The sequence below is a fragment of the Corticium candelabrum genome, chromosome 18, assembly GCF_963422355.1.
Source record: "Corticium candelabrum chromosome 18, ooCorCand1.1, whole genome shotgun sequence".
NCBI classification, from domain to species: domain Eukaryota; kingdom Metazoa; phylum Porifera; class Homoscleromorpha; order Homosclerophorida; family Plakinidae; genus Corticium; species Corticium candelabrum.
Window position 1 is genome coordinate 2,116,777 of NC_085102.1, and position 21,749 is coordinate 2,138,525.

The 21,749-nt window shown below is 42.1% G+C and overlaps 3 protein-coding genes across 3 annotated transcripts; 2 read left to right on the top strand and 1 right to left on the bottom strand.

The window, feature by feature from the left end:
* Window positions 1–27: 27 nt before the first annotated feature.
* Window positions 28–8,623, bottom strand: LOC134194218 (uncharacterized). Its single transcript, XM_062663144.1, has 9 exons — window positions 6,724–8,623; window positions 6,486–6,664; window positions 6,170–6,421; window positions 5,100–5,795; window positions 4,092–5,035; window positions 3,847–4,036; window positions 3,641–3,784; window positions 3,444–3,584; window positions 28–758 (listed from the first exon to the last, which is right to left on the bottom strand). The coding sequence occupies exons 1-9, from the start codon at window positions 7,115–7,117 to the stop codon at window positions 468–470; spliced, it is 3,231 nt and encodes a 1,076-aa protein (XP_062519128.1). The 5' UTR covers window positions 7,118–8,623; the 3' UTR covers window positions 28–467.
* A 3,236-nt stretch (window positions 8,624–11,859) lies between these two features.
* On the top strand, window positions 11,860–17,348 carry LOC134194356 (transient-receptor-potential-like protein). Its single transcript, XM_062663284.1, has 9 exons — window positions 11,860–12,073; window positions 12,138–12,274; window positions 12,343–12,615; window positions 12,693–13,421; window positions 14,840–15,786; window positions 15,851–16,040; window positions 16,234–16,380; window positions 16,434–16,583; window positions 16,646–17,348. The coding sequence occupies exons 1-9, from the start codon at window positions 11,860–11,862 to the stop codon at window positions 16,943–16,945; spliced, it is 3,087 nt and encodes a 1,028-aa protein (XP_062519268.1). The 3' UTR covers window positions 16,946–17,348.
* Window positions 17,349–18,421: 1,073 nt separating this feature from the next.
* LOC134193597 (probable UDP-sugar transporter protein SLC35A4) lies at window positions 18,422–20,496 on the top strand. Its single transcript, XM_062662427.1, has 3 exons — window positions 18,422–19,846; window positions 20,084–20,143; window positions 20,345–20,496. The coding sequence occupies exon 1, from the start codon at window positions 18,670–18,672 to the stop codon at window positions 19,825–19,827; it is 1,158 nt and encodes a 385-aa protein (XP_062518411.1). The 5' UTR covers window positions 18,422–18,669; the 3' UTR covers window positions 19,828–19,846; window positions 20,084–20,143; window positions 20,345–20,496.
* The last annotated feature ends 1,253 nt before the right edge of the window (window positions 20,497–21,749 follow it).

Genomic DNA, 21,749 nt, shown 5'->3' on the forward strand with positions numbered 1-21,749 from the left:
TTTTCAATCTTATTTTTTGTGCTTTAATTTTTTAAATTTTAAGTTTTAATTAATTTCTAATTTTTGCATTATAAGATTTGACTTTGAACGTTTAACTTTTATGCCCCTTTTGTGCTGCACACCATGCATGCCTTGATCAATGTACAATTTTAAAAATTGAAAAAGTAAGCACATTTTAAATAACTGTATTTTAAACATTAAAAATTAGAAAACAAAAATAAAACTAGAATGACAGATTAGAAACATGAATATTAAATTGTAAAATTGAATAGACCGACTACCCAATAACTAAAGCTTGCACAAAAAGTAACTGTACATTTTGATATCAAATTGAGATCGAAAGCTAAGACATCATATTCCAAAATATATTACAACAGCTGAGATAATTTATTGTTGTCAGTCATGTATCGTACAGCTCGTTACGTACCTTTGTGTACATCCATCCGATTATGTGAATTTTACTGCATTTAGAAAACTTCATCGCGGAAAGGTTCTTTCGAATGGTCCCGTGAATGCATTCGTGTCTCGATACCGTTTAATCTCCTGTCTAGTGTACCAACGACATGATGCAACGATTTCATCATCTCTAGCAGTTGTTGGCAGACGACGGATGGAATGGCGTAGGTGTCGCCGTCCGAGGTCGTACACCTGCTCGGATTCATACTGTCAATGTCGGCAGATATTGCCCCTGAATCGCTGAAATCCAATTTCCGATTTGTGGACCATGAACACAGAGTGCTCTCCAGTGATAGCAAACGCTAAAAAAGACACTCAATTTATGAATATTGCAAATTCGGTTTATTTCTAATTTTTCTATGATTTGTGCTGTTGTAATAATTTCCAGTGATTTTTGCTGTTGGAAATTACATAGAAATTGGTATAGACAAAAAGGACCTTGGAGTCTGGACTGATGATTCCGTGTAAATTGGTAGACATTATTTGACTCGAAAGAAAAGAGAAATAATTGTCACGTGATTTAGCGTTTTCAGCTACTGGCATGAGAAGAATTGTGTCTGCAGCAATTGATACTTTATTGCCACAGTGTAACCAGACCACAATATAACAGTTGGACATCTGACATTTGTCCGACCAAAACATGAGGATGTCGCAAGCATAAGAAACTGTGGACCGTGGCCTTGACCATCCCTGTCTCATGCATAATCACTAATTCAATTTCACACTTTTTAATTGTTAATTTAATATTTATATTTTGTTTTAATAATGTTTTAATTTAATGAAGTAATAAATTGGTTTATTTAGTAAAGTGTGACACTGCTGTACATTGGTGTAACAGCAGACTGGGTACCCCCAGACATTGGGTACAGCTGTACCAAATTTCCTAAAAGAATACGTACAGCTGTAGGAAATCCGGTGCAGTAAGAAATTAGGTATGTGAATAACAAGTATGGTGTACCGAATATTCTGTTCAGGCTAGGAAATCGAGTCAGTATCTAGTGCAGTGACGGTGAGTGTGTACCTAGCTGAAACTTGCCAGTTCGACTATCATCAGCGAGTTGTTTCTATCAAACTTAGCAGCCAGTAACTTATGCTGGGACATAAACGTATACTAGCTGCATGCTTCTGGACGATATCACCCATTTTGCGAGCTGATATCTTTGCACATGCTCAAAGAGTCGTACCGTAACTGTGCTGCAGCCAGATTTTCTAGGATATTCAGCACGGCGTACCAGATTCCTGCTACTGACAGACCCTACCCGATTTTCTAGAGCTGTACTTATTCTCCTAGGAAATCTTGTACAGACGTACCCAATCTGCTGTTACATCTGTCAGTAGCAGGAAATCTGGTGTACAGCTAGTACCAAATATCTTAGGAAATCCGGTGCATATATCCGATATCTTAAATTATCTAATACAAATGCCTGATATTGTAAAAGATCTGGTATTGTACAACAAAACTGTGAATTAGACATTTTTCTCAATGGCAGTAGATTACCAAACAAGGAGGAAATAACACACTTGGGTGTCATCATGATTGATTACTGTATGTTACAGAAAACATTGGAGGCAAACTTTATGCTGCTGTGAATGGTGTCATTAGCCGACTTGGTGGGAGTTGTTCCAAATATATTGTGTCATGGAAAGTCAACTATTTCCAGTTCTTGCATACAGAAGTCATTTATGGAACTTTGAAAGAAGTCTAGTAGAGACGTCTGTTAACACAGCGTATCGAAAAGGTATTCGTCGTGGGCTTGGTATGAGACAATGAGACTCTATGGTGGAAAGAATTCCTGGATTTGTTGAGGCATCTGTTAAGATGAAAATACTACAGGCTAAATTCCTTAAATGGACAACACAATCAAGAAATGAACTTGTGAGAGGACTACCATTGCTAATAATTAGACGTAGTTATCCTGGACACGGATTGGATATGATAGATGGAAATATTTTTACATGTAGGTTGAGTGATTTTGTGTGTTAGTTATGTCATTTGACTGCATGTGCGTGTGTTTTATGTTGCCCCTATAAGGGAACTACACCAGATGCGGTGTGATCCAAATAAATTATATGTTGAGGGCTTCGTTAAGGTCTGGCTACGCGAGACTAAGTAGGTACCAAGTACTTCTGTCAAAGACTCGAGGCTCAGATCTGTAGTATTACAATGACTTAATGAGAAAGTAGACAAGCAAACGCCGTAAACCTAGATAATGTGCTTGCATCTAAAATGTGTTCAATCACCAACGTATCTTTATCTTTCTACCCTGAGCATCAAGCACAATTTGAACATGCAGTAACCAGCATTTCTCTCTGCATCGGTTAACATTTTCGAATGCGGCTCTCTGAGCATGTGCAAAGATACAAACTAGCAAACGAGTGATATCATTCTGAAGCATATGTTTATGTCCTAGCATAAGTTACCTGGCTGCTAAGTTTGATTAAACAACTCGCTAATGGTCGAACTGGCAAGTTTCAGGTAGTGTACTGGATGCAGACTTGATTCCTATGCTGAACAGACATGTGTCCAGGATATGCGGTACACCATACTTGTTATTCGCAAGATAGCTGTGGCAGTACTGAATATCCTCATACTGCATTTCCTCGAATAGTAACCCGTTAGTTACAATTTTTCAACTGATCAAAACCCCAGGTTACTATTTAAACAGGGTTACTAATTGAACACTGTATTATTCGAAGACATACAAGTGTACCCAATTTCCTACTACAACGGCCATTTTGTAGAAATCCTCCCAATGGACCTTCACAGCCACCTCTAAGTTCCCACGGTAATGAGGACGAGAGCTGAGGAAAAACATTAAAAAGAAGTGTTTAGTCTTGGTTCTATGAGAAATACCCAACATTTGGATATGTTTGTATGTTGTGCTTGTCACAGGCAGCTGATTCCCTAATGGGCTTACCTTACCCATTCATATTGTATGATCCAATTGTGATTGTCAAGGTCACTCTCACAGACACACGCATCTCACCTGATTGATCGATTTGATGTCGGCCTTCTTGGCGAGTTCGCTGTCTTGCTCCTCAGCTTCTTGACGTTTGTAGTTCTGAATCATAGCGGATGCTGATTCGGCAACACAGTCTGCCTCCTCTAGATCGTCTTCTCTCTCAGCCTGTCGACGATAAACAATTGAAACAAAGCAGTGCTAAGTTGGCATTGCTTTCGTACCTTTTTGAGACAGCAAGTGCATATGAATGCAATCGCTAGTGCGATGGTGTATGGAATGTTGAGAGGTGGGGGTACTGTGGGCGATGTCTCGTGGGTGTGTATGACGATCGCTTGAGCAAACTTCCAGTGTATGTCGATGTGATCCTGCAACCCAGTCAAATTGTATCCACCGGTGCAATGTCAGCAGTGAGACAATTGTGCTCTACCTGCTTGACCTGGACGATCTTCGTGACTGCAATGCTGAACATAATCAGCAGAGAGATGGTGGCGACCATCAGCCATAGAGCAATACCCACCTTTCCAACTATTGTTTCGAGAGGACTTGCGGCATTAAAATCATCAGCATTGATGAGTCCAAACAGAGCCCAGACCATCGTTGCAATCGTCAATACAAATCTATAATCAAAGCACATGAGAGAGCGGCAGGAAGGATGTCAATGTGGCAACAAACCCGTCAACAGCATCTGGAACTGGCTTGTGGGATGAAGAAAGAGAGTCAAACACGTTGTGGACACAATCGAACGTAAACATGGAATTCGTATCTCGTGTCACAAAATCGAGAGTCTCGTTGAATAATCCCGAGGTGGGACGAGACAAGTCCACGTGGATTGTTGTGTTCAAGCAAGTTCTGACCGCATTCTCGTATTTGTCGGTGTAACGGCCACTCGTGTAGACATTCGATATACCGAGGGCAAACGCGGTAGCAAATATCATGAGAATGAGAAGGAATACTGCAACATCACAGACGACCTGCTGGAGTGACACAATCGCCGTTCCCATTCTCGGATACACCTTGATGAAGTCAAGCAGACGCAACGAGGCGAGGAACGTGGCCAGACCCGAGAGAATGAGCACGACACGAAAACCAATCAATTCGACTTGTCCGATTGAGGGATCCGCTGTCATTGTGATGAGAAATCTGAATATGCAGTAGCCGGCGAACGTTATGACAACAAAGATATCAATGAAGTTCTTCCAGCATGAAAAGTATGTCCGGAATCCTTGTCTGACTCCAAGAGTTACTTGGTAGAGACCGAAGCTGGTGACATAGACGACAATGATGCAGTCGATTGCCTGGAGTGTCCATCTCTTCTTCATACTGGCATTTGTGCAGGAGTCATAGACCAGCATGACTATGAATAGGATGTAGAGAAGAGTGGCGACTGCGTGTCGAATGCACGGAGGCGATTCTTTCAGGAAACGTTTGATGTGATGTGTGTAGCGACGACCGTGGACTGGAAGGACATAGAAGAGCAGGAAGAACGGAAGAAGGACGTATCTCAAAATGCAGACAAGAAATAACTTGATAAACTGAAGGATTCCCATGTCACTGCAATACTGGGTTGACAACCAGATTTCCTTCAAACGGGATTGAATACAAGGGTGAGCTAAAAACTGAGAAACAAAACAAGCACGTAGATATCTAGCAAACGTATTTTGTATACAACATTGGAAGGACCTTCATCTGTGAGTTTGAAATTGCAATGAAAACTGCGTCACGTGACAGCATGTTGCTACATCCCAACATCTGAGTTGCTTTGGATTCCATAGTTAGAGCCAGTTTGTTGTACTCGCTTTTACTCGACGTTTGAGCGCATTTATTGAAGAAGGCTCCGAGTTCTAGTGTCGCTTCGAGCGGATTGGGTGATGCTTCGATGATCATGTCATCAGCGAGTACAGCGATCTGCGAGAGGCTCAGAGTTCTGGCGATCGATGAAGGGGGGAGGTTACTGCCGAGCTTCATCAGAACTAGAACTTGATCGGCGTTTCCTCTCGATAGAGCTATGCTTACTGGTAGACTTCCCTGCTTGTTGACACAGTTTACATTGGCGCCATATTGGACTAGTACATGTATCGACTCGGGTCCATTGCTGCCCTTAACCAATGCTGCATAGTGGATGGCTGCATTGCCATCCGCGTCTAAGAGATTGGGATCGTGTCCATAACGCAAGAACGTCTCTAACAACACGACTGATCCTTGCTGTGCAGCAGCATGCACGAGCAATTGTCCTGAGAGATCCTTGGTGTCATCACTCAGAGAGATGAGATGTGAGACCTTTGCTTCAGCATCCCGTGTAGAACCAGCCGCTTCCAAGAGGAGAACTTCTAACGATCGCATGATTTCTTGATCTTCACCAAACTCATCCAGTAGAATCTATGACAAAATATATATGAAACTGTATTCTTACACTGCAACACAACTGAACAATATAAAGTAGCGTATGCAGCAGTAGTACTGTGTAATAGCAGCAACAGCAGTACATAGTACTCTAGTTACATTATAAAGTCGATGACTTCACAATTTAAAGGCTTGTGCTTAGAACGGTATGACATTATGATCAGGCACATACTCATCGGACAGATCGAGTAGACAGTTTACAGAGCAGATCTCCACGGACAGTGTAGACAAAGAGACGCAACTGCGAATTTATGACAGAACAGCAGACAACGTTTAAGCAATATGCATCAAGAGAACTGCTAGTCATACAGGGTTAGCTCGATTTGCCTTGCTACTATCAGTATTGTCACCTTGATAGCGACTTCTGATCCATGCTTGGCAGCATGATGGAGAATACCCTCCTTGTTTGACCACAGAACGTCGGGAATCTCTTCTTTAACGACTGCATAAAGCGACTTGAAGTCTTCAGCTCTCTCGCAGAGGCGATAAAGAGGAGGGACAATAGATGCCCGCTGCTGCACACCGAACAACTGATCGAGATCCCCACCCGAGCGTATTAGCATACGGAAACAGGCGGGATCGACGGCGTTTTGACTCGTTACCTGCACAAGTGAAAAAGTTTCATGATATGTTAATTAATCATTAGACAGACTTGTAGACGCAAACCATTTGCTGAAGAGGTGTGACGAAGTTAGCGTCGAGAGCGTTGACGTCGGCTGTCTTGTCCAACACTAGGCGAAGACAATCAGTGGGAACGTTGTTCTGAACCGCAATGTGGAGCGACGTCTGGCCACGCTCGTTCCGTCCTTCGACGACGACTCCGCGCGCAATGAGCATTTCTGCGACTGAGACACAAATTCGTGTAACAAAATTTATTACTTTACCGACTAGTAGTGACACTTACTTGGACGTAACCACTGACGGTCGTTTTTTGTGATTGGAGTTTCGAGTAGTGCCTGTAGCGGGGTTGTTCCGTCACTCGCAGCTGTTAGATCTAGGTTGCTAAACGAAGGAAGCTCTTCGGCAAGCCAAGCGAGGTTAACGCGTTCATTCTGCTGGAGGAAATTGACCAAATTCGAGCCGGATTTCAAATCAGCACGCCTCTGGATGAGTCGTCGTCGGTTCTTCGGGAGCGTGGCTAACTCTATCGTCTCGAGGGGGTTGCTATCGGTCTGAGCAAGTCTGCGATGAAAACGGTCGTGGCGTCGGACGAAATCCGACCGCGACATTTGACTATGACGAGATGACTGACTGACGCCTTCGACGCCCTCAAATCCAATTGACTGAGTACCGGACATTACCCGGATAGACAGTGAGGTGACGATAGTCTGACAAATGGTCAAACGTGTCTCTTCCTGCCCACTGCAAATGAGGTCTCTAGCGTCTGATTATGACAGTTGTACAGACGAATAACAGACGGTGATAGTGAAACAATGCAGCCAACTGAGTGGCGACACACATGTAGTCAGGCGCTAGCGAGACGACAGTTGATGTGTAATGTGTGCCTTGAGGGTACAGTATATAGATGTCGTGCTACTTTCTCCAAACGAGTGATGAAATCATTTCGAAGTGGAAGCGGCATGTAAGCTTGCGACGTCCAACGGTACGTGCTTAGACAACTTGGATAGTGCAGCGCCTACTTAAAAGTAAGTCAAATAATACCGAACAGTTTGGACTAGATTTTCAAGTATGTAATTGCTATTTTGTTAGAGAAAGTTTCACGTCACACCAATTCGCTGTTGCGAAAAATCGCCAAATGAGGCGTAACCTGTTTCGCGTAGCTATGATGAAAAATGCCTTAGGGAATTATAAGACTTTCGATGGACTTCTTTGTGTGGCTAGTAGCACTAGATGTTCACACGAACTTTATGCACCTGTTGTACTCATGCAGAGTAGAAGAGCAGAAAATGCAGGCTGACGTGAGGAATGAAAATATATGGTACACAACCAGGACAGGCATGGCGTCGACATTAGGTATGAAATTGAGGCCTTGATGAGCATCGACGGCTAAAGAAAGTCATGAGTGGTACCGTACTGGGCAGTCACACTAACTAGCATCCACAGCAGATAAAGAAGTGCATGATGTTGAATGCTCGACCCTCATATCTTCCATGCACTCTTCACAGACTTTGATACCTAGAGAAATAATAACCAATAATGTCATTGCTTTGAGCGCCACTACATGTATTGGTAGAATTTGTGACCGATGGAAACAGGAAGGTCCCCCGCGTACACGTTTGATGCTGTGATTAGATTACTACCTCAATGTACGTGGTACAATGTTGCCGTTTTGACAGCTTGCAGGAAATCGATAGGTGTGACTGAATACTTCACCTATCCTTGCAAAATATGGCCTGAGCACCTGCAAGACACGTCATGCTTTCTACTTAGGATCTCTAGCTCATCGCGGTTTCTATTCGCTGGCTCCCAGCGAAATTTGTTTTCGATTCGAGAAGGCGGACATCAGCAGCACGTATGGCACGCGTCTCTCAGCGTCAGGAGTCATCCTCTCACGGCCGCACACTGAAGCCCTGCGCCGTACCTTCTTCTATCGGGCCCAGTGTGTTTCTGGAACTCGGTCCCTTCCTCATTGAGAACGATTTCAAATAGAGTAGTGTTTAGATATCGTCTAGGGAACTATATCTGTATGCTTGATTAGATTTAGTGTAATTAATAGAGTAAACAGTTTCTTGTAAGCACGGTTCCCGGAAGATCGGCCACTGTGTCGATGGAGTCTTGTCGTAAAATAAAGTCTCAATCAATCAATACCCGAGGCGCGCATGCGCCTCTGGTTAGGGTACTAGGTGGCGTGACGACACGGCGGTAGACAGATGTGGGCGGTACTACTCTGCTGTTACCGGATGGCTGTACTTACGTATACGTACATGTATCTGCAACAATGTCACGAGAGCGGATGCGACCAATTATTTTACTAGTACAGTACAGTGTTGAATGTCAATGCAACTACAACAAATATTTTAAGCGGAGAGAACAAAATTTGGTTTCGCTTTTTGCCGACAGTGTTTGACAACTCGAACAAAGTCAGTTTCCACATCGTTTGACCCTAAACGCATACCACACCACATACTGGACAACAGATCTGAGCTCTGTCCAAGTAGACGACTCCGCGAATTGAGTACCCATTCCTGTGCTCGGCGAAGCTAAGGTATTAACAAATATTTCCACGTGTTCACTCCCGTTATCTTGGGATCCGAGCTCTAACGCTATTGCGGCCTTCGATTGTTTCAACGACGTGACATATCTACATTGAATAGAGCAGTTGCAGCGCCTCGCTTTTAGTATAGAACTGGCATCGTTCGCCATTTGCGTTGTGTATGCGACCCGAAACAACATGCTCATCGCTTTATAAACACAATAAGTAACTTCGAACAATTGTAAGATGTGTTACAACAAGTTTGGAGTCGCTCCATTGCTTCCTTGAATTTCCACAGCTCGGATCTCATTCTCACAAGACTTCTGACAAATGGGATCCCGGCTGTTGTCGTGCCCACAACGCTCTGCAAATATTACGAAATATTGAAATTTATTATTGGAAACATTTAGATATCTGTGAAAATTTGACTCACAGATTGCAAGTAAATAATCCACGTAAATCTAATATCAACAATGCGTGTCTCGGGTTTTTCAAGTCAACCGGCCATCATGCAGCTAATAAATTTCCATCATGATTGTACACCGGATTACGGAGAAAATCAAATTTCTACAAGTACAGAATACAAACCTATAGAACAAGGGTATCGATGCGTACATGGTTTTGAAATGCGTGTGCAGACTGCAGTGGTCACCAGGCCTGCTTTCCAGGTGGTCACCCAAATGTTGCCGAATACATCTCCCATGTCAATGACAGTAAAACATTGTACTATACATGCACATATACGCAATCGTACAGACTAAGCTTATAGTCTTTTCTCAACAGAAAGTCAGATGTGAGGATTACGTTGGACTTGCTGGCATTAAATAACGACCTCTTAGAAGACGATGGCTCTAAGGGAGGACAAGATGTCATCGAGGTAAAAAGAACTTCCTGACACGCGTGTGGATTGCTTAATTAAAGAACCGAAGACGGAAAAACAAACATCAAAATTAGTGAAAAAAGTGGGAAAGATTATTTACATCACCAGCTATGAACTGGATCAATATAGTCATTTTATCGACTAGTATATCTACTGTATATAGAAAGTAAGACTATGGCGGAGGAAGGGAATACTTGTAGAAAAAACGTATCTGTCTAACATCTTTATTGCAAACTTGTCGGATGCACTAGATTCAGTTAGACTATTTGGAACTGACTTAAATTTTATTGCAGTACAAATACGAAAAACGTTTCGTTCATTTTCTTAATGAATCTAGTGAAAGACAAGTTTTCGGAAGTATAATAAGTTGACGTAGTACTTTCTGCCGATGGAATTATTACCAAATATGCAATGTGCATTAGTATAAAAAATTTTGATTACAACCCCTATAAAAAAACTGCATGTATTAGACCCCAAATTGTCTAGTAAAAGTGAATAGCGCAAGAGGGACTACACACAAGCAATCCAAGGTTACACAAATCAGTAATCTGCAACAATTGTGAGGTCGCAAACCGTCATCGGCTGGAGCCCAATTGTAATAAGAAATTTACTTCCAATTGCATGCGCTTCGGTTTGCGAACGCTTGTTAGGGACACGTACAGCTTTCGTTCTTGTCCGAAACGTCTTCACGGGTCATAAACTATACTGCCGTGGATGTTTGGAAATCAACTGCATGTCATGCAAAATTTGCGTGCATGCAGCAAATCGCATTTCGTGAGAATGGGATCCGAGTTGTAGAAATTGAAGGAAGCAACGAAGCGACTCCAAACTTGTTGTGACATCTTACAATTGTTTGAGTTACTCATTTCAATTACTCATTGCATTTACAAATTGATGAGCATGTTGCTTTGGGTCGTATCACCACTCGTACATACACAATTAATGCAGAAGCGAGGTGCTGCAACTGCTATATTCAATGCAGATATGTCGGCGAAGACATCGTAACAATCGCAGGCCGCAATAGCGATATATATATATATATATATATATATATATATATATATATATATATATATATATATATATATATATATATACATCATGTCATGTGCAGCTCGGGTCCCATTCGTCAGAAATTGTTCGGATCCCATTAAAAAAAATCCAAAAAATAACATGGACAGCGCCATTAATATAGACTGAGAAAACACAAAATGAGCACATTAAGTGAGCTAATAAACAAATTCCAGGATAACCTGTGTACCGTAGCGTCTGAAGTCGTAGGTATTTCGACATTCCCGTTGGACGTCGTCGCTTCGGATGTTGCTGCCGTTGCTAGCTGATTTGCCTCTTTCTTTGGTCCAATAAATTGACACAAATTTCCCTAGTCATTTCGAACGTTGCTGCCGTTACAGGAAACAGGTGTAGCTAACGTGGCTGCGGTGGCAGCTATTGGATGCGCAGACACGAGCAAACGAAGGTAACAGCATATATTATTTAAAGACCCGGATATATACTCGAAAATGTTTCGCTCTTATCGTCCTTGGTCACTAGTAGAATACGGAAGTGACGTCATTCAGACCTTTTTATCACTACATTCACAGTTTACATGAGTTTACTTTTACATAGTTACCGCGAGATGTATACTAGTATACGTTAGCTCTAGTTTTAATTTGAATAGGACTGCCATCACCACTTGACTTGTAGTATCCGCTATGAGATGTCATAGGCTATCTGTAGAAGAAATAAAAGTATGAAACCCGATTTACTTTGTCACGTGACCGGTCAAATTAAAAACTAAAGTCGAGGGTTCGCTAGGAAAAACTCTGAAATACACTGCCAGCTGGCTGATGTAACAAATTTAGCAGCGGCCTGTCGCAAACATGACGAGATAGGGAAACCGTGACGTTGACCAATTACCACGTCGCTCTTAGTGCAACATCACTTCGATCGAGTCAGTCGAGTGACGAGTATTCTGCACGATACCAGCAACAGAATCGTCGCGAACGATGAACAGAAGTAATGATGAGCGCCATCACCACGACCTCGTGCCACGGCAATCATCGCTAATTGAAACGATCCGTCAAGGCAACAGTGGTGACTTCAAGTGTTTTCAAAACGCAAATGACGAGGAAATTCGGCAAAGGGACGAGGACGGATCGACTCTACTTCACGCCCTTTTGGAGATCAGTCATAAGCTAACAGAAACAAACCTTGCAGACGGTAGGTTACCATGACAATCCTAGACGACTAAAAATCTACAAATTGATTTATCCATGCTTGTCAGGTGTTCGTCTACTTCTTGCAAGAGGATTGAGGATTGACAGTAGAGACGCCTGGGGACGCAACGCGCTTCACATCGCTGCGAAGTGTCGAGCGCCAGAAGAAGCCCTTACCGAGCTTCTAGCTCAGAATTCCAGCCACGTCAACACCAAAGATGACGAATCTCATACGCCTTTGCACCTTCTTGTATGTAATCTAATATGATTTAGATGCCGTTTAGTGAAGCAGTCATTTTGCTACAGTTGCTAGGAGACGACCCGGTAGATCCCAAGTGTCTTCAACTTCTCTTACAATCGGGAGGCAATCTTGAATCCCAGATAAACGCTCAAAACGACGTCCGGCCACTCTATCTCGTCTGCGAACGTCAAGACGCGGCCTCTCTTCTCGCCGTGGTGCGTCAAGAGTGTCCTGACGTGGTCGCACGCCACAAGTTACAGCTACTGAACTACGTTACAACTAATGGAACCTCTAACGCTCTCAAGGTTTATCTAAATCTTTAGTATGATGTATCCATTAGAAAACAGTCTATAAACATATTGCTCCGGCTAATTAATTGCAGGCTCTTTTGATGACTGAGTTCAATGATGACAGCCGGGAAATGAAATTGATGGACCATCTACTGCTAGAAGCAGCTGCTTCTACATGCGAAGCGACCGAGAAAGCTGAGGTGCTTGTGTCTTACGGGGCTGACCTAAACAGACTGCCCTCGCTGGGTGGATGTACTGTTTTTCACGTCGCTGCTAACAAGGGGCTTCCTGCTCTAATTCAATTAGCTGTCAACCGTGGCATGAGTCCCAACATTTGTGACGACGATGGAAACACTCCTATTCACTACGCCGCAGAGTCTGGCATCGGAGGTGCGGACTGTATCCGGGTTCTTGTAAGCACCGGCGCCGAAATCAATGCGCAAAACAAAATGGGACGCACGGCAATGTTTCAAGCGGTCGCATCCGGGAACGTCACAGCAGCAGTGGAGCTTGTAAAGTATGGCAGTAATTTGCCTAATGTATATATTGCACGAGAATATGGGCCAAAGCAGTTGGGCATTCTAGCTGACATCCGGGTGGTTAAATCTTCTCAGAACCCTCTGCTTATGGCTCTTAGAATTGGAGGATTCTTTACGAAATGTGCTCAAGTGAATGTTGGATACAACGAGCAGTACAATCTCTGGGCACAAAACATGGAGACTGTGGCAAGGGAAATGCTCGACTTCAATGAATCGGATGGTAGAAGTGAGCTGCTGAACAACACAATCATATTTACGGCAGTGGAAAACAAACAAAAGCTGGTGCAGTACTTTGTGTCAGTACCAAGAAATTGATAACCAAATGTTTTTCTACAGGCTTGTCTGTCTATACATTTATGTCACAACACACACACACACACACACACACACACACACACACACACACACACACACACACACACACACACACACACACACACACACACACACACACACACACACACACACACACACACACACTTCATTGGTGTCCATCATTGTCAATTATGAGGGATGCCAATGATGTATGTATGGTATTTATGTATGTATGCATGTATGTATGGTATGTATGGATGTATATAGGTATAGGTAGGGAGGTAATGTAAGTATGAGTTCATAACATTGACACCATTGACCTGACAAGCAAGGCTATCATTCCAGTTCCAGTACCCAAATGGTCTGTAAACTCCATTTTGGACATGCTCCCTCATAAATCAAACCGAGTGCGATGAAAGGAGCCTTTTTGAGTTCATGCCCTTTTTGTGAGACAAAGCAAATACAACACATACTTAGAGACTGCATAATATCATTATACAACAGGGCAGGTACACGTGCAGGCATAATCAAATACTTTCTCTTAACAAATATAACACATACTCAGAGACTGCACAGTATCACTATTAGCAGGTATACATTAGCAAGCTGGCATACGTGCGGGCATAATCGAATACTCTCTCTCTTACCAAAGACAGTATCACAAACTGTTTATAGACGAGTTTGCAATGAATATTTTATATTAATAGTGATCTCCCTGGAGAAGCGTATTCCTAGAAATTTTTACCCCACACTCAAGCTTGTGATTTACACTCAGTAAAGATGCTCTTACTAGAATGACAATATCAATGAAAGGATGTCGGATGCCAAATAGAAAAGAGCATAAATATTCAAGAGACCTAACTGGGGCAATAGTGGCCACTGCTACACTGTTGAAGATGCGACACTGGAAGCAGTTTTTTCATCATTTTTGATATCTACTCCCTCAAGACAAAGAGGTGATCCAGTTGAGAAAATCAGTCACTTGGAAAGCAATCTATTGTTTGTATGTGCTGTGGTGTAAAAGAGACTCTGTTTTTTGGGGTGAGCCAGTAGAAACAAGAAGGTTTGCATTAACCATGCGTACTTACAAAACTTGAGCATCTCTACATAGTTGTTTTCAAATGTGCTGTTGTAATAGACCAACATTGGGATACTTTGCAGTGCTTATAACCCTTTTAGAAAATACAGGGTTTTCTTGTGTGGTGTGTGGTGTGTGTGTGTGTGCGTGTGTGTGTGTGTGTGTGTGTGTGTGTGTGTGTGTGTGTGTGTGTGTGTGTGTGTGGTGTGTGTGTGTGTGTGTGTGTGTGTGTGTGTGTGTGTGTGTGTCTGTGTGCGCACGCGAGCTTTTTCCTTTCTGTTCTGTATATGAAACTTCTTTTCGACAGTTCCTTGCAGACGGAGTAGTGCAGAATCACTTAAGAAGAGTCTGGCACGGCCCGGTGCAACGCCATGGACTCCAGTTCATTCAATACTACTTCACTCTGCTTCTGTATCACCTCTTCAAGATTGTTGTCTTCCCTGTGCTTCTCTTGTTGTATTACCTCCCAAAGTACAAACGCCAAGCCTCATATTATGGCTCCAAATTTCTCTATAGCACGCCTCCATCTGTGAGATATGGTGTTGATGCCCTTTGCTATATGGGGTTTGTTATAACTGTAGTCTTTGAATCGGTCAATGATACTGGAAGGAGAAGTAAATCTCAGCTCGACAATGTTGAGTACATTGTCTTGATCTACACACTTGGGTATGCTCTCCACGAGACACGACAGATTAAACGCAATACTCTGAAAACATACTTTTCATCGTGGACCAATCTCATCGATATTCTCGTTCTGCTAGTATTTATGACATACTTCACTTTACGATTTATCGATTTCTCGTCCAGAGGATTGCACCAATCCCAGCGAGAACTAGACATGCAACGAGCTGGAGCTCTGTTGTTTGCTTTGGCCACTCTTGTTGTTTGTCTTCGAGTCCTGGATTATCTCAAAGCATTCCCAGGCATTGGCCCAATTCAGGCATCATTCCGTCAAATCACTCAAGACACAGTCAGCTTTCTCATCATCATAGTTGTCTTCGGTCTAGCATTTGCTACCAGCATATCAGAAGTTTATACTGCAGGACGATACAGTGAGAGGTACCAAAAAGTCTTGGACGATTGCACAAATGATTATTTGGATACCAAAATGACAGCACAGAATTCTTCTGGACCTCCGCCTACTGTTGAAGCTGACTATGACAATGACGCCTTTTATGACTATGTGTTTGAATGCGTTGAGATAAGGTATACAAATGGGAGAGCTGAACGAAGTGTTCCAGAGAGCGTTGATGGGTAAATCATTTTATATTGCACATATAGTTGAGTCACTGATTGTGACTGTGTTCTGGTTGTGCAGAGTGGCAGCCTGCCTGGTGAGTTTGGTGTGGGCCACATTTGGTATGAAGAGCCCAGAAGACTTTGAATCAAAACACAAACCCGAAACAATCATTGGGAAGTTTCTACTTGGACTGTGGCTGTTGATGTCTGTCGTGGTGCTCGTCAACATGCTCATTGCTATTATAACAACAAGCTTCCAGAGTGTGCAAGTAACATTACAGATCTCTCATTCATTGTTCTCTCTATCCTTTGTTAGACCAACTGTTTGCCTATCTGTCTGTCTGTCTGTTGACATGCATGTCTTCCTGTCTGTCTGTCCTTTCATTCATCCAATCATCTGTCTGTCTACGTGTCAGAGACCTGATTCTATTAATCAGTAATTGTATATATTGTGTTGTCAAGAACAATGCTGACTTGGAATACAAGTTTGCACGAGCATCCGTGATTAGAGAAAAAGACACCTTTCCCACGGTTCCACCTCCTCTGAACATTCCCTATGTCATTGCCAGAATGATCACCTACCTAATCCTATGTGACTGCTTTAAACCGGTAAGCATATTGTCACAAGAAATCGCACTGGTTAAGCATCGTATAACTTGTAGGGGAAAATCTCAACTGAAGATAAATACGAATTAACGTGCAGTTCTCCTCAGGCAGCAAAAATGATATTGAACTATATAAACAGTGAAGAGAAGAAACACGGAATACAAAATGCCACAAAAAATGACGTCAATCATTTGGAACAAAAACTGGTACAATAGACAGACTTAAGGACTCACAGACTAATCATAAAAGCTGTAATTACATGTTTAAGGATATAATGATGGAGCAGATGGCTCAACGAGAGGAAGAGAATGGGCGAATAGTCAAGAACTTTGACAAGCCGTCTCCTGTTTTGATGCCACCATCTGTTGTGAGACCAAGGACTGCCAGTGGAGAGGACATGACAGCACTGTCTACTGCTTCGTTAAAGATGCTCACCGACATCAAGATTCTGTTTGAAAATACAATGACAAGAATAGATTCACGAATGCAGCAGATGGAAAGCGGTCTGAAACGACTAGAATCGAGGGTATACCAAGATGCGGCCAATCTGCATCCGGATCATATATAGAACAGAAAGACGCACATCTAATGTATGGTTAGCAAGTCACCTAGTTTCATTCACTGCACATCTACAGTTTACATCAACGCTCACTTGCTGTTGACAGTTTTGACTGCACCTAATAGCGATTACCACCTTATCCAGATATTATGCTAGTCTGTATTGACTTGGGAAACATTACTGTATTGATGCAATCGTTGTACTACAGTAGTTGCCTTGCAGTCCCTTTGAATAATTCCACAAATTAGTTCGGAGAAATAAGGCTACAATTCAGCAGCAACGTGAGTCTTAGTTTAGCAATGATTTGTTAGCTTCAATGACCCATAAGCCCAAAGAGGCTCAATTTGAGGTAGATATGTGCTGCTTTCTGCTTCAGCTGCTGCTGCAAAAAAGCAGTCTACCGACCCCAAAAACACAATTCATACATGTACACCCCTTTGTCAGGCACCACCTTCACTCCTTTGTAAGACACCATCTCCCCCGAAAGGTTTCAATTAAGACACCATTGGAAATGATAATAATTATTTTTCAGGGGCAACTAACTAATTATATTCATGCATCACACACTGACGTGAGTGTAGTGTGTAGTATTACGTGTAGTCAAACTTCAAATCTTGTCATACAGATCCTCAACAGATAATGACAGGCCTCTATGGAGATCAACATGCAGTACTGCAAGCACTTTGAAGATGACCTCTGTGAGGCTAAGATTACTGAAGACACAATTCCAAAAGGCAGGGAACTAATTGCAGCACCCAATATACCCGTGACATGTAGTCGTGGATGTGGATCATGTATTGGGCTATGAATACTGTGTATGTTGCCTAATGCTGCTGGAAGGGCTCTATGGAACTAGACAAAAGGCATCATTCGTGCACAATGATAATTATTTAATTGCTCTAAACAAGACACCTCCTTCTGAGTTGATAATTTTCTAAGGAATTCCACTCATCCTTGTCTAATGGTCATGGCATACCCACTTTCATATACCAACTACTTGGTAAAGTAATGCCTTTGCCAGCATTCTATCTTCCCGTAACAACAATTTAACTACCTTTTAAATTTTTAGGTAATCTTTCCTTACTTGCCCGTGATCCAGCATAGAAATGATTATGAAGAATGAAACCAAGTGCTGCTGATTGTTTGCCTTACTTTGACTTTTCAAAATTTCTGCATCTGCAAATGCTAAAAGTTACTGACTGTTTCGTTCTTCCTTGTCATATGATCAACCTTTGTACAAACTTTGATATATTTAATTATTGATCACAATCCATTTTTAGATTTTCAAATACCAATGTCCTGCTTGCAGACTAGCAAACTTGCAAGAACTCCTACATTAAATAACTTTATTAATAACGCATAAGGACACCACGCTAAGTTTTTGTTTGCACTCACCTCTGTTTCGTCAACACAGGCTCTCCTAACGCGCACTAGACTAAATGCCGCGCCCACAGAGAGCCGAAAGCGCAGCAAGACTGGTCACGAGGCAGAGACTGGTCTGACTCAGAGTCTCTATACATGGCTCTGATCTGAATCAGAGCTCTGCATCTAAATAATACACTAACTCCTCTTGTTTATCAACGACTTCCGCTCACTGCCAAGTATACAAAATTCATATAAAATAATGCGCATGTGCCGTCGCTCAACCAACAGATCCGCATTGCATCGAATAACAGATCCGCATCGCGTCGAATAACAACAGCCAGAATCGAAACAGCGTGCGTGGCTCAACTATGTCTCAAGATAAAATATCTTCTCTTCCAGACAACCTCACTTCGACTGCCGACGATGAAGTTGTTATTATCGACCTAGAAAACGAAGAACAACCCGCAACGGAAGAAACGACAGATGAACCCGAAGAAACAAGCGCAGTAGCGAAAGAAGAGACGTCGATTGCCAAAGCAATCGCAGGTGCCGACCTCATGAGCCATCAGACCGCATCACTGACATTCCGCCTCTTCATCTGTTTGATATTTATACTCATTACCAGTATCTATCCCTTGCTGATGGCACTGACGAAGGACAATGGAAAGTTTGTCTACCATCCGAGTGCTGCTGTTCTGTTACAAGAGCTGATGAAGTTTACAATCAGTGTGATCATGTGTGTTGCAGTAGGGGCCAAGTTAGATGGTCTCAATGGCAGGAGTATCGCCATACTATCTGTTCCATCCATTCTTTACATGCTGGGAAACAACTTGAGTTATTTAGCGTTGGAGTATGCGTCTCCTGTTAGTGTCAATGTGTTAGGGAACTTGAGACTTCTAATGGTTGCTATTGTGTATCGACTCATTCTGGCTCGGCCGATTTCTCTCGTTCGATGGGTGGCGATGGGTGGTCTCCTCATTGCTGTTATATTTTCTCAGTTGAGGAATGATTTAAAGTTTGCTGTAACGATGTTGGGTCTGGTGGTCATCCTCGTAAAGTCGCTGTTGTCTGTTGGAACTGGTGTGTACACGGAACTGGTGCTGAAGCATCATGTGAGCAATTTTCATGTTCAGAACCTTCAGATGTATGGATGGGGTGTGGTCGCAAATTTGGGTTTGTTTCTCTACAATAACGACAAGCCTCTCGCACATGTTGCAAATACGTTTCTTGAGGGATTCACATCGCTCGTCTGGTTTACTGTCATTCTTGCAGCCATAAACGGGATTTTCATTGCTGCTGTTATGAAGCATCTTGATAATATTGCAAAGTTCTTCTGTACTGCGATTGCCAATGTTCTGCTGGGCATAGGGACTGCCTACTTGATGCCCAGTGAATTCCAGTTCACTGTTTTATTTCTGATATCGGCCATCATGATTGGTTTTTGCTCATATATCTATTCTGTGAATAGAATTCCTAGTTTTATGTATGGACGCATTCACTTCTATAGATTTGATGCAGGAAACTGAAGTATCATGTTTCATACAGGTATGGCATTCTTTGTTTATTATTAACATTAAAGTTTGAAACTGGAACGGTGTCATGGTGTCAAATTTCTCTGTGCTTATGTCACCTATATATATATATATATATACACACACACACACACACACACACACATATGATCCTCCATGTTTGAGATGTCCATGTTCATATGCTTCCCCAATACCCATTTCCACACCAATTTGGCTTGCCATTTACTAATGCCAGTATATCTTTGAATAGGAAGAAATTGTCACACAACTGGTGGACAGGGTCACCAATCTTATAGGTCACTTACCGTAGGTATGATTACATGTAGCAGTGCTATATATATATATATATATATATATATATATATATATATATATATATATATATATATATATATATATATATATATATACGATTGATTACCTGGACTACTCCGGTTACAAGTCCCAATAATCGAGTGTCCGGATAATCAAAAGTTGATAAATATCAACTAATTTTCCTCCACTGTGCCAGGCTACGCTCTGTTTTCACACTTACTGTACATTCAACATGTCACTAGAAGAGTCATTAACAGCTGCCTATTTAGTACATTGGTAAGTTCTTTGTTATGTATTCGAACATTTGTGAAAGGCTGTACCTACAGTGTATTAGTACGAAGTGAAATATATTATAGTGCCTTTCCACATTATCTGGGAACGCAAAACGTCAAGGGGGACACAGAATTTGTCCGGATAATCGAGGTTGTACTGTACAAGTACAAGGGGCGGGTTATTGCCTGAGGCAAATTTGAGGGCTGGTAAAAGCCAGAGCACACTAACCATAAGTAATTTATACCATGGTCACGTGACAAGTATAAGTGTGCAATATTAACGGAAGTAGCTCATTGCACTTGCCATGGCACATAACGTGACCATGGTATAATTCCAATTATCAGAGTCATGCAAGCCCTTTGCATGCTATCATTCATCTATTATTCACCACTTTGTGCTTGCATTTTCAGTCTTAGTTATTGAATGGCAACAGAGTGTGGAAGTGAGTATTGTGACTTCTCTTAAAAACTGAAGTAACCTGAACTCTACAACGAGGATGTAATGCCCAATGCTTACCAGTAAAAGTTTCATACAGTCTGGTATTTGTTTGCTACGACGTCAAACAGATGGTACTGTTTATTAGAAAGACTGACAGGTAGAGTATTGGTATGTGTGCACTTGGAGTGAAAAGGCAGAGTTGTAGGCACCTTGAAGCAAAGCAGAAATGACCAAAGCAAACAACTTGGCAATTAACAGTTGATACAGACTGTACACAGATTAACTGTACTCGTCTATACATGTAACTCGAATGTCTGTTTCTCATTGCTCCACTCAGATAATTAGCTGAATATTGGTTGCCTCGCTCTGATGATTGGGTGGGAAAACACTGTATTTATTATGCTCACCAAACAATCTTGACATGTCTTATTCACTTATTTTCATCACAGTGGCATAACTAGGGTTTTGAAAAAGGGGTTTTCTACCAGTCTGACGCATAGTTTTAGTGCTTCGATGCCCAGGAATGGATACAGTTATATGCATCCAACAACATAAGAACATCTCAACACACTGTTGGTGTTTCCACTCACTTCATACCAAGAATGAGTGTTTTCATGATTGGGAAGGGGCAATGCCCAAAAAAGGTGTTTGTGGGCAATGCAGAACATGCCTGGCTATATGCCACTGCTCATGCACTTTTGACTTAGGAACATACCTCTCCAATATAAGACAGTGTGACACTGTTTTTGAACAACAGCTTGCCCATTGTTGGCACATCACTGACACCTCTCCTTTGTATACTTTAACTCACTCACAGTCACACAAGATTCAACCAACCACCGCTACTGGTAACATAGTAGAGAAAGCTGACTTATGTTACCTGAAGCGTT